The sequence below is a fragment of the Brachypodium distachyon genome, chromosome 2 (assembly GCF_000005505.3).
Source record: "Brachypodium distachyon strain Bd21 chromosome 2, Brachypodium_distachyon_v3.0, whole genome shotgun sequence".
Taxonomy (NCBI): domain Eukaryota; kingdom Viridiplantae; phylum Streptophyta; class Magnoliopsida; order Poales; family Poaceae; genus Brachypodium; species Brachypodium distachyon.
The window spans coordinates 50,446,485-50,460,981 of record NC_016132.3 but is presented as its reverse complement, the minus strand read 5'-3'; the positions used below and the strand labels follow the sequence as shown (position 1 = coordinate 50,460,981).

Here is a 14,497-nt window from a genome sequence, read left to right as displayed (position 1 = left end):
TTTGCCATCGTGATTATCAATCGGACCGGACGATGACACGCACGTAAGTCAACGTCACGCGCCACGTCAAGAAGCTCCCCCTTTTTTTCTTTTTTTCCGGCGGTTCGATCCCCTGCCCCGACGATCCTCCACTCTCCACTCAGCGCTGCAGCCCGCCTGCTCCTCAGTCGCTCACCGCGATGCATCCGCCTCCTCGCCGTCTGCTCCTTCCCCTCTTCCTCTGCCTCCTCCCAGCCGTCGCGTGGGCGCTACTCCCGCCGCCCCGCTTCCCGGGCCCCCACGCGCGGCGGGCCGGAGTGAGAGACGGGGTCGGGGGCTACGAGTTCGACACCCGATACTTCCGGCAGCGGCTGGACCACTTCAGCTTCTCGGGCGGAGAGGAGTCCTTCCAGCAGCGGTACCTCGTGGGCCGCGCCGGCGGGTGGGCGGGACCCGGCGGGCCCATCTTCTTCTACTGCGGCAACGAGGGCGACATCGCCTGGTTCGCCGCCAACTCCGGCCTCGTCTGGGAGGCCGCCCCGCGCTTCGCCGCCCTCGTCGTCTTCGCCGAGGCAAGCCATCTGACTTGTTCTGCCTCAAGCCCTCAACTGCTTCTGCTTGTCTTCCGCTTTAGCTGCCCCTTAGCTTTATCTAAAATTCTGGACGTGTTGATCGTGAGACACGCGCACGTTGCTTTGATTTTCGCTGCTGCAGCATCGATACTACGGGGAGTCCATGCCATTCGGCAGTAAAGAGAAGGCTTACAACAATTCCAGGTCCTTGGCGTATCTGACAGCTGAGCAAGCGATTGCGGACTATGCTGTGCTGCTCACTGACCTCAAGAGGAACCTGTCCTCAGAAAGCAGCCCCGTGGTGCTCTTCGGGGGTTCATATGGTGGAAGTAAGAGCCACTGGTATCTTGATTTTGTCTTAATCTGCAGATTCTGCAATGTACTTTTAATTAATTACTGTTTTTGTTGATTGCGGCAGTGCTGGCTGCTTGGATGAGACTCAAGTATCCGCACATTGCTGTCGGGGCTCTCGCATCGTCAGCTCCGATCCTACAGTTTGAGGACATTGTCCCTCAAACGATATTCTATGATATTGTTTCAAATGATTTTAAGGTGTGTGCGTGCGTCCTTGGCTTCATTTATTGTTCTGAATAAAGGACACTGTGATACTAGTGTTCTTTGTGTCTCTCCTTCATCCTATTGTTTTGAATAAAGAACACGGTGACACTAGTTTCCTTTGTGCTTAGAGGGAAAGTTTAAGCTGCTTTCAAACCATAAAGGACTCTTGGAAAGAATTAGATGAGCAAGGAAATGGGCAAGATGGTCTCCTGAAACTAAGCAAAACGTTCCACCTTTGCCAGTGAGTTATTTCTCTATTCTCTCCATCTTTTAAAGATTGTTTGTAATAATAAAAGTACAAATGGTTTGTAGGACCCTGAAAACCACGGGCGGGCTTTCAGATTGGTTGAACTCAGCATATGGTTTTCTGGCCATGGTGGATTACCCAATGTCATCAGACTTTCTCATGCCTTTGCCCTCCAACCCGATTAAGGAAGTTAGTTTCTAAATATTTGGTTTCCATAGATCTTTTTCAACATGTCTAAACATGCTAATATTCAGTGAACATTCTTTAATTACATAGTCTATAGTGAGTTCTCAAAGTAACTGAGACCACACGGAATTATCATTGTGATCCTGTACATTAATTTTGTGAAACAATTGTTTCTTATCCAGGTATGTAGAAATATTGACAAGCAGCTGGATGGGACCAGTACACTGGAACGAATATACGCTGGAGTAAATATATACTACAACTATACTGGTACTGTTGACTGCTTTGATCTAGATGATGATCCTCATGGAATGGGTGGATGGCAATGGCAGGTCCTGAAACTACAATTTTGATATGTTTCTACAATTGCATGTCTGTAAAGCATGTTACAGTACTTTTTTTTACAGTACTTGAATTGTCGTGTATGACATATTTTTTGTTCTTGGCTAAAACAGGCTTGTACTGAGATGGTAATGCCAATGTCTTCCAGTGAAAGTCTTAGTATGTTCCCACCATATGAATTCGACTATGCTTCATATGCTGATGATTGTGTCAAAAGCTTTGGGGTTAGACCAAGTCCTCGATGGATCACTACAGAGTTTGGTGGCCATGTAAGTATTTTTTGCGTATAGAAAGTAGGAATATTGCCATAAGTGATAAGTTTGTTTTGATGACTTGCTCACTCTAGATGATCTTTTCTCAGCTAACACAGTCAAGTGATCATCCCGCTTGATTGGAAATCGGTCACAACAGTTATACTAGTTTAAACCCTGATTTGGATGTTAGTGGGTACTTGGGTGTTGGTCAATAGAGTAAAATACACCTCTAGTCCGTGAACTCGGCAAAAATGAACACTTTAGTCCACGAACTCAAAAAAAGCACACTTAAACCCCTAAACCGGGACTACTATGTCACCTTAGTCCAAAACGGTTTGGCGAGGCTTAAACACGCCACGTGGCCGCCATGTCGGCTTTGGCGACCCCTTCACCGGCGTCCTCTGGTCAAAATTGAGCGTTGTGGACTTGATAGCAACCTTAGGCGAGACGACGGCGGCAACAGCGTGGTTCTCAGGGGCCCAGGATCCCTGTCTGGGCGCGGCCGCCTTGCCCCTCGCGGCGACTCGGGCATGGTGATTTTGCCAAAAAAAATCCTAAGAAAATCGAGTAGCAGCCTGCGGTCCTGGCCGATGCCGGCGTGGCGGCCACATGGCGTGTTTAAGCCTCGCCGAATTGTTTTTGGACTAAAGTGACACAGTAGTCCCAGTTTAGGGGTTTAAGTGTGCGTTTTTCGAGTTAATGGACTAAAGTGTTCATTTTTAGCCGAGTTCATGGACTAGTAGTGTATTTTACTCAAAAGAAAAGTTTTGAGCATTCTTTTGCCCCTTCACTTGGGTCTAAAATTTTCTTTTCATGTGGCATTTGGTGGTACAACTTCACTATCATTCAAATGCATGAGAGATACGTTCAAAATGTAGTTGCATTCTTTCTGCTATCCAAGTGATTGTTCGATTGCTTTTGTCATTCTGGTAAAATAGGGAATACAATTTCACTGTATTTCTTGATTTTACAAGAGTTCACTAACATTCAAATCCACTGGAGAGTCATTGTCTAAAAGGAATTATAAACTGTAGAGTTAAGCCACGCTGACTGGCCGAAGATTTTATTTTTCTTCAGAATATTAGTGCAGTTCTGGAGAAATTCGGTAGTAATATCATATTCTTCAATGGACTTCTTGATCCTTGGAGCGGTGGAGGGTAAGCAAATTTCACTCGTTATCTTCTTGTGATCTCATCAAGTTAAACCGTTTATTGTCTTGATTTTACTATTCTATGAACGTTGCAGTGTCCTGAAGAACATATCTGGGAGCGTTGTTGCCATTGTGGCTCCACTAGGTAGCGTACCTTTGGTCCAGACTGATGCGGTATTTTAGTGTTTCTTAGTTTCTCTGCTGTAATTAGAATGCCCGAGAGTGAACTCAGAACTAAAACTAAGTGCAGTCAAACTGATAACTTCTATCTAATCTACATCATGTAACGCAAACTCGTGAGGTGCATTCCATGGCGTTTCAATGTAATATCATTGCAAAGCTACAAATCGTTTTGAGCCATCTTTTTCAAATTTTGTCTGGCTAATACATCTGTTGGTAGTGGGTTTCAGGCTACAGCATCGTAGCTCAACACTTACGTGCACAAGTGGTTTATTCTGCAGGAGCACATCACATAGACCTGCGCCCCGCGACAAAGGAAGACCCAGATTGGCTGGTAAGCCTGAGAGAATCAGAACTCGGGATCATATCTGGCTGGCTATCCGATCACTACGGGGCAACAGCCACAGGGGCGCTCTTTAAGCGTGCAGCTGCCAAGGCCTCCGCTGCCTCCTAGAAAACGGCATGTCCCGTCTTCCGTTGTCCCAAAGCTGCAGCTTGCTTGCTGAGGATTCTGCTCCGACTGACATCAGATCAGCATGGCATCTCAACTCGCAGCCATCGTCGCCGGCTGGGCCGTACCATCGGATACTTGTATGCTGATTTTCTACTTATTAGTGTATTTCTTGTGCAATACAGTACGGAGTACCAAATAAGCAGCGACTGATGATGTGCATAGCCGGTACTCCGTGTAATCAAATGTTACCAAAAAATCAGAGATCTCCGTGTACTCAAATGAAAATGTGTCTATCGAAAATCACGTCGGTGTTAAGAAAAAAAAACGGGTAAGATATAGCTTTGTTGATTATGGCAAGAATCATACTATCCATTTGAGGTGAGGAGCTCATCGACACAGGGAGACGAGGCAAGTGAGTGGTCACACCGCAGACGGGATTACCTCCACCGGTTTTCACAATCTACAAGGTTAGTACTGCTCGTGCATGTTATGTCTTCTGTGGTTTCATCACCAAAAGCATGGAGAGATATTAAGATATGGATGACGGAACTAACGATTTTGACCTTGAAAAGAATCTTGATGAACTTCTACTGTATCGGGAATCCTTGTCATCGGTCTTTGTTTCAGTATTGTCGGTCGTTTGTACTACGTTTCTTGAATCAATAAGCGAGGTGTTTCTAAAAAATAAGTAGTCATCTATCTTTACACTTACTCCTTGTTAGATAAAGATTCGAATTGATCGTCATTCGTTTACCCTGCCGAGACAACTCCTTGTTAGAAACTGAACATGATTGAGATATGCTCATTCGTATTATTGATTATAGTTGATTGGTTTGGATTATACTTCTGCAATAATATTTTTCTCAAATAAATATTCTTGGAGAATCCTTATTAGTATAAAATAGAAAAATATTTGAGCATATATACAGTTTAAGAAACTAACATTAGTTATACTTCTTATACTTCCTACGTCCGGAAATAAGGGACTTGTATCAGAAATGCACATGTATATATTTAGTAGCCAGTTTGAAAAAAAGTTCATGAACGAGGATTTATTCATGGTCGCTTGTTGGTCGTCGTCGCTGGTGTTGCTGCGATTCGTACTCGCTTCAGGCTCTATTTGCCATTGCGATGGATTATCATAATTCCGTTTTTTCATCCGATTTTCACTATTTTCGTGTTTAGCTAACGAATTTTTTTTTATTTTCATGTGTATTTTCAGCAGTAGATTCGCGCAGCACGTTTCAGCGGATGGCAAACTGAAATTTCTCAAAATACGAGTCGCGGTCAAAGTGACGCATCGCCATTCGGGCCCGAAGGAGCGGTCAAAGTCAAGAAAACCCACTTACCTTCGCGACGATTGGGCGCGTGCTGGCGTCCGGGCCCCCTTCTCCGCCAGAGTCCACCACCTCGGATGCGGCTTCGTGCGGCGCCACTCTCGAGCTGAGCTCGTTTCCCCATCCAGAATCCCAGATATGATTATCCCCCTTTCAAAAGAAAAAAAAATGATTATCCAACGAACCCCGCATGCATAGGCAAGGGCGCCGCACCGGCCAATCCTGGAGGGGCCGGCCCTATCCCGCCACCACGTTCAACAGCTCAAACGCGCTGGGCGCCACGCCGAAAACCACCCAACTGGCCCCGCCCCTCCTCCCCACCCGCTCGCACCAGGCGCTGCCCCAGTCTAGGCCGCTGCACACCCGGCCCCGCGCCTTCCCGGCCCCACATGTCGATGGCACGAGCCGCAGACTTGCGGACCAAAAGCGTCTGTGTGGACGAAACGTCGGTCGCGAGCTGCTTTGAAAGCGGCGGCAGCGGTGGAACAGCCTTTTCCCGAAGCGAAGCTCGGGTCTCTTTTTGCTAGCCGCCGGAAACCATGCGCAAGCTGAAGCTGACGTGTGGGCCAACAAGACTGGTTGGTCCCACGTGCCGTGGTTGCTGATTTGTGAATGCACCTGGTGCTGAGCAGGTCTGCCTTTTTTAATACGCTCACGAAAAGATCCCCTCACTTGTTTGCTTCCGTGGACCAAGCGTATGGTTGGATGGTTCCGCGGTCACAGGCTAACAGCCAAACGTACGGAAGAAGATACTGTGATCCGTGGGGTGGGGAATGGATAAGCTTGACATTCGAAATTCAAAACCAGGTAGTGTATAAATTCAAAACCACGTACTGTATGTACCCAGTTCGAACAGTGTTTTCTCGACATCTCATATCAAGTGACTTAAATTTGTCCAAATATGAATGTATTTATGACTAAAAAGCGTCTAGGTACATGTAATAGAAAATCACTTTTAATATGAGACGAAGGAAGTACTATGCTCTTACTCCTAATTCAATATAAGAACTTCTGGTTTTTCCGGGGAAACAAATATTGTCTGATTATGTTCTTCCATGTTTATACTCATATATGAAACACAAATTCAAACTGGACCACAGAGACAACTCGAATATATCTGGACACACCATCTCTCTTGTTGATTTTCCGCATAGACAAATGACAAAGAGACAACTTATTCTTACACAATGTTGTTAATGGTCGTTGATCATACATGACGTTCGCTCGAAATGAACCGTTTGGCAAAATTAGTACTTTTATTTGGATTGTCGTGTTTGATTAGGCACTAACAAGTTGGTTGAGATCCACATAAATTAAAGCAACTACTCCCTCCGTCCCAAATTAGGTGACTTTCTATTACATGCATCTAGATGCTTATTAGGCATAGATACATTCATATTTGATAAATTTGAGTCACTTAATATGGGACGGAGGAAGTAAGAATAAGCAAAATCATTATTATATCATACTCCTTCCGTCCAACAAAAGATGTTTCAAGTTTGTCAAATTTTGAATGTATCTAGACATGATTTAGTATATAGATGCATTCAAATTTAGTCAAAGTTGAACATCATTCGTCGGACGGAAGAAATATAAGAATAAATCAAGTAATATGGATGGAGAGCATTCGATTATTGCTGAAGCATCGCATCACATCACCCTTGCACATACATACTCAACAAAACGATGTATTCTACTTCCTCCGTCCCATATTAAGTGACTCAAATTTGTCCAAACATGGATGTATCTATATTCAAAAAACGTCTAGATACATGTAATATATTGTCACTTGATATGGGATTGGGGAGTACATGAAAGCGGCACAAAACTGGTAAAATACGATCGAATACACATGGACGTGGTAAGTACTCAGTATAAAAAAATATCATATCCCAGCTACGACCCTAAAATAATAAACGGAAGTAGAGTAATAAAGGAAAGAAAGAATCTGACAAAATCAATCCCCGTCCAGGTAACAAACGGCCACTCTGTGCATGCACCGGGTCCATCAAGAACCTGACGTTTCCCCGGTCTCTCGTCCACCCATCAAACCAAACCAAAGCCCCCTTTCTCCCTCCAGCGAGGAGCCGCAAGCCAGGTAAAAACCCTGGACACACCCAACTCGCCGAGGCTCCGAGCACACACGAGAGAAGAGAGAGGGAGGGGAAAGACAGCGAGAGAGAAAAAGGCAGGAAGGAAAAGGAGAGGAGGGAGGGAGAGGGAAGAGGAGGGAGGGTGAGTCCATTTGCCCGGAGAGCACTGCTGGCCCCGGGGAGCGCGGCCGCCTCGCCGCCACCGAGATCTAGGGTTCCGGCGGGCCAAGCCATGGCCAGTCCGCGGTCCCCAGTTGGCGGCGCAGCCGCCGGGGACGAGACGATCTGGAAGAAGCTCAGCGAGGCGGGCTTCGACGAGGAGTCCGTCAGGAGGCGCGACAAGGCGGCGCTCATCGCCTACATCTCGCGGCTCGAGTCCGAGGTACCTCACTCCCCCTCCTCTCCCTCCCCCCCTGCGTTCGATGCGCCCGGTTTTGGTTTTGCTGTTCTTGCCATCGCGGAGTAATCTTTCGCGAGTTTCTTTCGGGTAGGAGAAAAAAACATTAGTTGGAAAGGATTGGCGAGTCGCTGGAGAATTTCCCCGCTTCGATTTGGTCTCTACATGGTTCCTTGGTTACTTTATTAGGCCAGCGGTAGCGAGGCTTTGTTCGCAGATTGGCGGAAAGATGGCATCTTGTTTTTTGTTCGCAGCCTCATTTCTTGGATTCTTTGCTTCCGTGGTGCGTGTTCTGCTGGATGTGTGGCCGAATGATGAAAAAGTCGTTTCATGCTGACTCGGAATGGAGAGGGATCACTCGGAATTGCTTAAAGTTTGTTGTTTCTTTGGTGTTTCCCTTGATGCTTTATTAGGGTTAGGTTATTGATATAATGGAGTTTCTACTGCCACAACTCTAATGTTGTAGTGGACAAATGAACTTGTTTGTATTGTTCCAGTAGGTTGCTTACTGCATTGTAATATACGTATCTGCAGCTAGTCATTTGCAGTGATGGGTTCAACACGAAGCAGAGGAAACCTCGATGATTATTGAATGGGCATTTGCATAATCCTTTTTAGTTTTATTTGTGCGAGAATGAAATGCAGATTTTGTGCTACTTTCGAGTGAATTTTTTTCCAGCCTTGCATCAGAAAGAGTGAATTAGCGGGGGTCTTTATTATTAGATTAATCAAAGCATATAGTCAGGTCCCTGCCTTTCTCTCATAGACTGAGGTTGAATAATGAAACTCTTTTTATGTATCTAAATGTAGCATCAGTTATACTAAAGTTTTTTGTGCCAGCATACTTCCTTCTCCTGCAAGTCCTGTGTGGAGGCTGATGTTTTTGTAACTTTGCAAGTTTACTAACCAGGTTGCTCAGCAAGTTGGTACGAACTGTTAAGCTATAACAGTTAGTTTTACAATCTGCAAACACTTGCATATAAATCGAAATTCTCTGTGTAACATTTCCTTTGCTTTCTAATCCAAAATACAACATCAGATAGAGCCTCCGATATGCCAGAATGCCAATGCTTAATACTCCGCTTCAATACAGTATCACTTTCTTTGGATGTTAACTGCTGTATATGATCCTTTCTTCCTTTTGTGTATCTTTTTTGCTGCAGATTTATGATTACCAGCACAATCTTGGGCTTGTGTTGTTAGAGCGCAAGGAATTGACATTAAAGCATGAACAGCTTAGAGCTTCTTCGGAGTCTGCTGAGATCATGTACAAGCGTGAACGAGCTTCCCAGCAATCAGCTCTAGCTGAGGCACGAAAGAGGGAAGAAAACCTAAAAAAGAGTTTAGGAATTCAAAAAGAGTTTGTTGCTAATGTAAGTTTCCATTCCAATTAATCAGATAAAAATAAAAGTCCTATTCTCTTATTTTTAAAATCTGAAATAACTAAATACACTTACTATTCTTGGGTTTGTCAACAATGTTCATTATAGTGAATATGACAAGTACAAAGAATATGAAACCTTAACTTATTGTCAACATCTTGGTCTCTTATTGATTATTATTTTTGAAACTATTGTTATGCAAATGTGCCAATGTTAGACTTCTATATTAAATTTCTGTTCCACTCCATATAACAGCTATATCTGCCACTGATTACATGTTTTATGTAGCTTGAGAAGGCATTGCATGATATGCGTGGGGAAACAGCTGAAACAAAAAATTCATATGAAACCAAATTGGCTGAAGCACTTAAAATGATGGATAGTGCTCAAAAGAAACTTGATGAGGCAGAAGAGAAGCTTTTTGCAGCAAAGTCTTTGGAAATAGAGTCTACTCGAGTGCATAATACTGCTTTGAGAAGTTTACAAGACCTGGAAGATCGTGAAGATCAGCTTAGGAGATACCGTATTTCTAATGAACTTGTGTGAGTATTTAGTATCTTTTAAAATTAAGTTAGCTTTTCTAACTAGTAGTATAGTTTAATTTCGAGCTCAGTATATCAATAGGGTGCATTCTATTTTAGTAGAATGCAATATATTCATTCAAATGATTACCATGTGGACATCTTCTTCATTGCTATCTCTAAATTAAGCATGTCATTGCAGGTATGAGGCCAAAGAAAAGGATATTAGCCTGCAGAGGAAATCGTTGAATGATACCAAGAAAATATTGCATGACAAAGAGCAGGTACTACTGACAGAACAAACGCTTCTTAATCAGAGGGATGAGAACATCCTTGAGAGGTTAACATTTGTAACTCAGTCGGAGAAAAGATTGGAAGAGGATAGGTTGATACTTGAAAGTGAACGGATGGTTCTAATGGAAGAGAGAAACAATTTGGTCCTTAAAATGGAGGGAATAGCTTCAAGGGAGGAAGTATGTATTGTTTTTACTGATTCTTTTGTTAGCAACTTTACTTTATCTGCAGAATTTTATATGACAACTTCTATGTTCACAGGCTATTATTCAGAAGGAAACCCTACTTGATAAACGGGAGAGTGAGCTATTGATTTTCCAAGAAACAATTGCAAATAAAGAAAGGGTAGGATTCATCATTTTCATTATGGATGATATCTGCATACTGCATAGTGAGTTTTCTTCTTCTAAATCGTGCTAACTTGCTTTGCAGGCTGAAATTGACAGGCTGAATCAGGAACATGAAATGGCCTTGGAGAGGAGAAAGCTTGAATGTGAAACTGAGATAGAGAATAAGCGATTGGCCTATGAGGCAGAAATGGAGGAAAAAATTACTTTGCTGGATCAAAGAGAAAGAGCTCTCAGTGAGCAAGAGTTGGCATTTGCTCAAAGGGAGCAAAATGTTGATCTTCGGCTTGCTGAATTAGCAAGCATGGAAGAGGCCTTATCAGGGAGATCAGGCCAGTTAAAAGTGGAGGAAGGGAAGCTCCTCTCTCACAGAGAAACGGTGCACATTGAACTGCAAAAAGAAAGAGAGGAAATACAGAAGATGAAATTAGATTTGGAGAAGGAAAAGGTTTTCTTTGAAGAAGAGAAACAAGATGCGATTCAAGCTCAGCAAAATCTTGCAATAACCCAAGCAGATAGGGACGATTTGCTTACTTTGCAGATGAAACTGAAAGAAGAAATTGACAATCTTAGAGCCCAAAAAAAGGAACTCATGGCTGATGCTGATAGGCTGCAAGGAGAAAAGGAAAGGTTTGAGATTGAATGGGAGCTGATTGATGAAAAGAAAGAAGAGCTACAGAAGGAAGCTGCCAGAATTTCTGAAGAGCGAAGACTAATAACTGAGCATCTCAAGAGTGAATCAGATGTCATCAAACAAGAGAAGGAAAAGTTGCGTGCTCAGTTCAGAAATAATTCAGAAACCCTTTCTCGGGAACATGAAGAGTTCATGAGTAAGATGCAGCGAGAGCATGCAAGTTGGCTGAGTACGATTCAACTTGAAAGGGAAGACCTTACAAGAGACATTGATAACCAGAGAATGGAGCTACTGAACTCGGCCAAGGCAAAGCAGATGGAAATAGATTCTTATTTAAGGGAAAGAGAAGAAGAGTTTGAGCAGAAAAAATCCAAGGAGCTTGAGTACATAAACTCTCAAAAGGATACGATCAACTCAAAACTAGAACATGCTGCACTTGAATTACAAAAACTTGAGGATGAGAGGAAAGATGCTGCTTTGGAGCGTGAGAAAAGAGAGCAAGAGCTGTCTGAGATAAAAACCACCATTGAAGCCCTTAATAATCAAAGAGAGAAGCTGCAAGAACAACGAAAGCTGCTACATTCAGACAGAGAAGCAATAACAGAGCAAATCCAGCAACTTAATGTGCTTGAAGAGCTGAAAACTGACTCTGAGAACAAGCAGCTCTGTTTGACAGAGTGCGGAAAGTCGAAGATGAATGATAATGGTCTTCCTCCTGGTGAAGATCATCATGCAACTCCTAAGAATTGTTCTTCACCAAAGCTTCTTGAAAGGAAACTAGAAGTGTCACCTTCAGTCTCAACACCAATTTCCTGGGTTCGAAAATATGCTCAGGTGATATTCAAGCGCTCTCCTGAGAAGAGTGCTGATCATGACAGTGATAACATTCTTCATAACGGCTTACCAAAAAACCTCCAAAAAGCTGTTGACATCAATGGATCACATGCTGATCAGCTAGCCAATGGAGCTGGAGAAGTACCTCAAGATTTTGATGGTGCAAAAGTTGGGAAAAAGAGGCATTATTTGGTCTCTTGTGATCAAAGTGATGTTCTAGAGCCGAGGCGAAAGCACCAAAGGAGTACTATTCAGAAAGTAATTAGAGGGGAAATTACTTCAAACTGGTATGTTTTATTTCTACTCAACCACTATTATCTTGAAGCCAATTCTTGATCTGTGTTCTTTATTAACACGTCATATGTTTCCAGCCCATCAGTTCTAGAAGAAAAGTGCTCCAAAAATGAACATGATGCCATCCAACTTGGTTTATCTGAATATGGTAATAAAGGGGCACAGAACTTGAGATTGCCAGTAGACCCAGCTTCATCTGATGATCTGGCCTTTGCAAATGGGAAAGCAGACCATTCAGGGTTTGTTGATGATGATGAAACTTCAGAGGAGATCACTGTGGTAAGTGCTGTTTTTTTCGCACTCTGCTCACTGCGTGCTCTTTCCTGCTGTGTCTGATCCTCTTTAGTTGATAAATATTGTTCAGCGTCCCAATAGGCTTGCTACATTCCTTCCCACTTATCTTATTTTAGTTCTAATGTCTGAAGTGCTGTATATTGTGTTTATTCCTCTTTAATTACTAAGTATGGTCCAGTGTCCCAATAAGCCTGCTGCATTCCTCGTTGCATTCTAGTTCTTGCTGCTTAAATGTTACTCCCTCCGATCCACACTTGTTATGGATCGGGGGGAGTACATGTTACTACTATGTATTGAACCGACATTTGTGCCTTAATATTTTTTACTGGATGAGATGACTTACTCCTCCCAAGTGTATGTTCTGACAGCATGTTTAACTTGTTGCTAATGTTTAGCTCATCAATTGTTTCGTGCCTTTGTATTTTTGGATCTTGGTATATTGCAGTGTGCTACTGCCTGTGTTCCCCTTTACTTACCATTTCGATGGTTTTGCCTTTCCAGTGTGCAACTGAGCAAACTTCCGGATATGCAATTGAGCGCAGGGATGAGCAAGACAAAGATGTTGATGACGAAGATACTGACGACGAAGAGGAAGAGCTAGAGGAAGAGAAAACATCGTCAGCGAAGAAGTTGTGGCGTTTCCTTATCACATGAGTAGCTTTCCCTTACGATAGACATGCAGAGCTGACTGTAGGCTGACAGTTACCTCTTATGAAGATACTTTGCTCGAGCTCCATCCCTTCCGGGTTGAAGGGTGGTAGGCAGTTACTGGTTTGGTCGTGTGCCTGTTTTTCCAAACAGCAGCTGTTTTCAATGCCGCTGTGGATTTGCGCTATTTTCTCATCTCATCCCGAACGTTTCAGCATGTAAAGTGGCTGATAGCTTCCAGGTTGTGTATAAATGATTGGGGTCTAGGGAAACCCATATGGTCAGTAGCAGAAGCGTTGCGCTAAGGGGCGCGGTGGTATTCTATTGTGCAATGCTCTTTCAGTGCCACTATGTAGATGGTTTTAACAATATTTGTGACTACTCGTATGACTGGCTTGGTATCATGCCATACAAAGGTGCGTCTTGTTTGTCTGCGACTCATGATTGATGCTGTTTTTGACCAGGTGTAGCACTGCCCAAGTGAGGCAAAATCTGAAGCGAACGTTGTCTTGTGTTGTACACCCTAAAATTGAAACGGTCGTCAATGTGGAGCATTGTAAAGATTGTCTTTTATTTGGAAATTACTACTGATGTGGAAGAGAGAGAAAATTGCTTTTTGTGCAAGTCATACCTTGTCCAAAAGTCTACCTCTTACATCTGTAGATATCAAACTAAAAATATCATAAGTATAAAGTCAGCTTAAGACACCTATATCTAAATGAATTTTGAAAAGAATAATTAGAGGGTCACAAGTAGGTCCTGTGGTTTATTTAGTTCTTGGAGGTTGACTCCAAGGGAAAACGTCAATAACTGCAACATGATGCCCAGGCAGCGACTTCTTTGCCGGGTCACTGGTCCTCGTGGACCAATGACTTTTCATCCACGATCAACAATGTCTGGTCAGCTTGCGACAGTGAGCGATAGTAGTGGCGTGCTATATAAGAAATTAAGAATAGACATGTTAGTGGCGTTCTATATAAGAATTAACATTTTTCAATTTATTCCTCAAGTCAATTTGTTTCCGCCAAGAAAAAACAAAAACCCCGAAACCAATGTGATATTTCAAGGCCAAAATCATGTTACATCATCACTAATATCAGTTCACATGGGGAGACCATTGTTGTTCGGTTTTTGATAACCGAGGGATGAAAAATAGTTGTGTGACCATTTGTGTATTTTTGGACAAGTTGAGGGATGAAAGATATACTTTTCTCTACTTATTTTTGTTAGGGATTCTCGCGATGCTTGCGTCGTTTCCGAAAATTCTTGTTCTTCTGCGAAAAACCCGTAAGTGGAATGATAAAATTACGTTAAAAATTTGTAATTTTTCTTATTTTTAAAGAGCGCAAATGCAAATTTGTGTCCAACAACGTGTAGAGTTTAGACAAACCACTGGGAATTAGAAAAGTCTGGCATGAACCAATCGGTTCACCACAAGCGAACACGTGACATGAATTTCGCATGCAAAATGATAAATTTTAGTTAATATATTTATCACAT

General features: G+C 43.0%; 2 protein-coding genes across 2 annotated transcripts; both read left to right on the top strand.

Moving 5' to 3' along the window:
- Nucleotides 1-80: 80 nt before the first annotated feature.
- On the top strand, nucleotides 81-4,265 carry LOC100836646 (lysosomal Pro-X carboxypeptidase). The gene is made up of 10 exons (XM_003569851.4): nucleotides 81-551; nucleotides 694-880; nucleotides 970-1,103; nucleotides 1,238-1,350; nucleotides 1,422-1,545; nucleotides 1,725-1,874; nucleotides 1,998-2,153; nucleotides 3,216-3,295; nucleotides 3,384-3,433; nucleotides 3,750-4,265. The coding sequence occupies exons 1-10, from the start codon at nucleotides 180-182 to the stop codon at nucleotides 3,920-3,922; spliced, it is 1,539 nt and encodes a 512-aa protein (XP_003569899.1). The 5' UTR covers nucleotides 81-179; the 3' UTR covers nucleotides 3,923-4,265.
- A 3,148-nt stretch (nucleotides 4,266-7,413) lies between these two features.
- LOC100834403 (protein CROWDED NUCLEI 4) lies at nucleotides 7,414-13,438 on the top strand. The gene is made up of 8 exons (XM_010234086.3): nucleotides 7,414-7,734; nucleotides 8,913-9,122; nucleotides 9,420-9,673; nucleotides 9,855-10,125; nucleotides 10,208-10,291; nucleotides 10,379-12,048; nucleotides 12,133-12,334; nucleotides 12,851-13,438. Exons 1-8 carry the CDS (start codon nucleotides 7,585-7,587, stop codon nucleotides 13,001-13,003), a joined length of 2,994 nt encoding a protein of 997 aa, XP_010232388.1. The 5' UTR covers nucleotides 7,414-7,584; the 3' UTR covers nucleotides 13,004-13,438.
- The last annotated feature ends 1,059 nt before the right edge of the window (nucleotides 13,439-14,497 follow it).

What these genes read in the sequence shown, in the direction of transcription:
- LOC100834403 (XM_010234086.3), top strand. Translation starts at nt 7,585, where the DNA reads ATGGCCAGTCCGCGGTCCCCAGTTGGCGGCGCAGCCGCCGGGGACGAG. An exon ending in TCTCGCGGCTCGAGTCCGAG is followed by an intron (nt 7,735 to 8,912) that starts GTACCTCACTCC and finishes TTTTTGCTGCAG; the next exon opens with ATTTATGATTACCAGCACAA. An exon ending in GGGGAAATTACTTCAAACTG is followed by an intron (nt 12,049 to 12,132) that starts GTATGTTTTATT and finishes ATATGTTTCCAG; the next exon opens with CCCATCAGTTCTAGAAGAAA.
- LOC100836646 (XM_003569851.4), top strand. Translation starts at nt 180, where the DNA reads ATGCATCCGCCTCCTCGCCGTCTGCTCCTTCCCCTCTTCCTCTGCCTC. An exon ending in AAAACGTTCCACCTTTGCCA is followed by an intron (nt 1,351 to 1,421) that starts GTGAGTTATTTC and finishes AATGGTTTGTAG; the next exon opens with GACCCTGAAAACCACGGGCG. An exon ending in CTACAGAGTTTGGTGGCCAT is followed by an intron (nt 2,154 to 3,215) that starts GTAAGTATTTTT and finishes ATTTTTCTTCAG; the next exon opens with AATATTAGTGCAGTTCTGGA.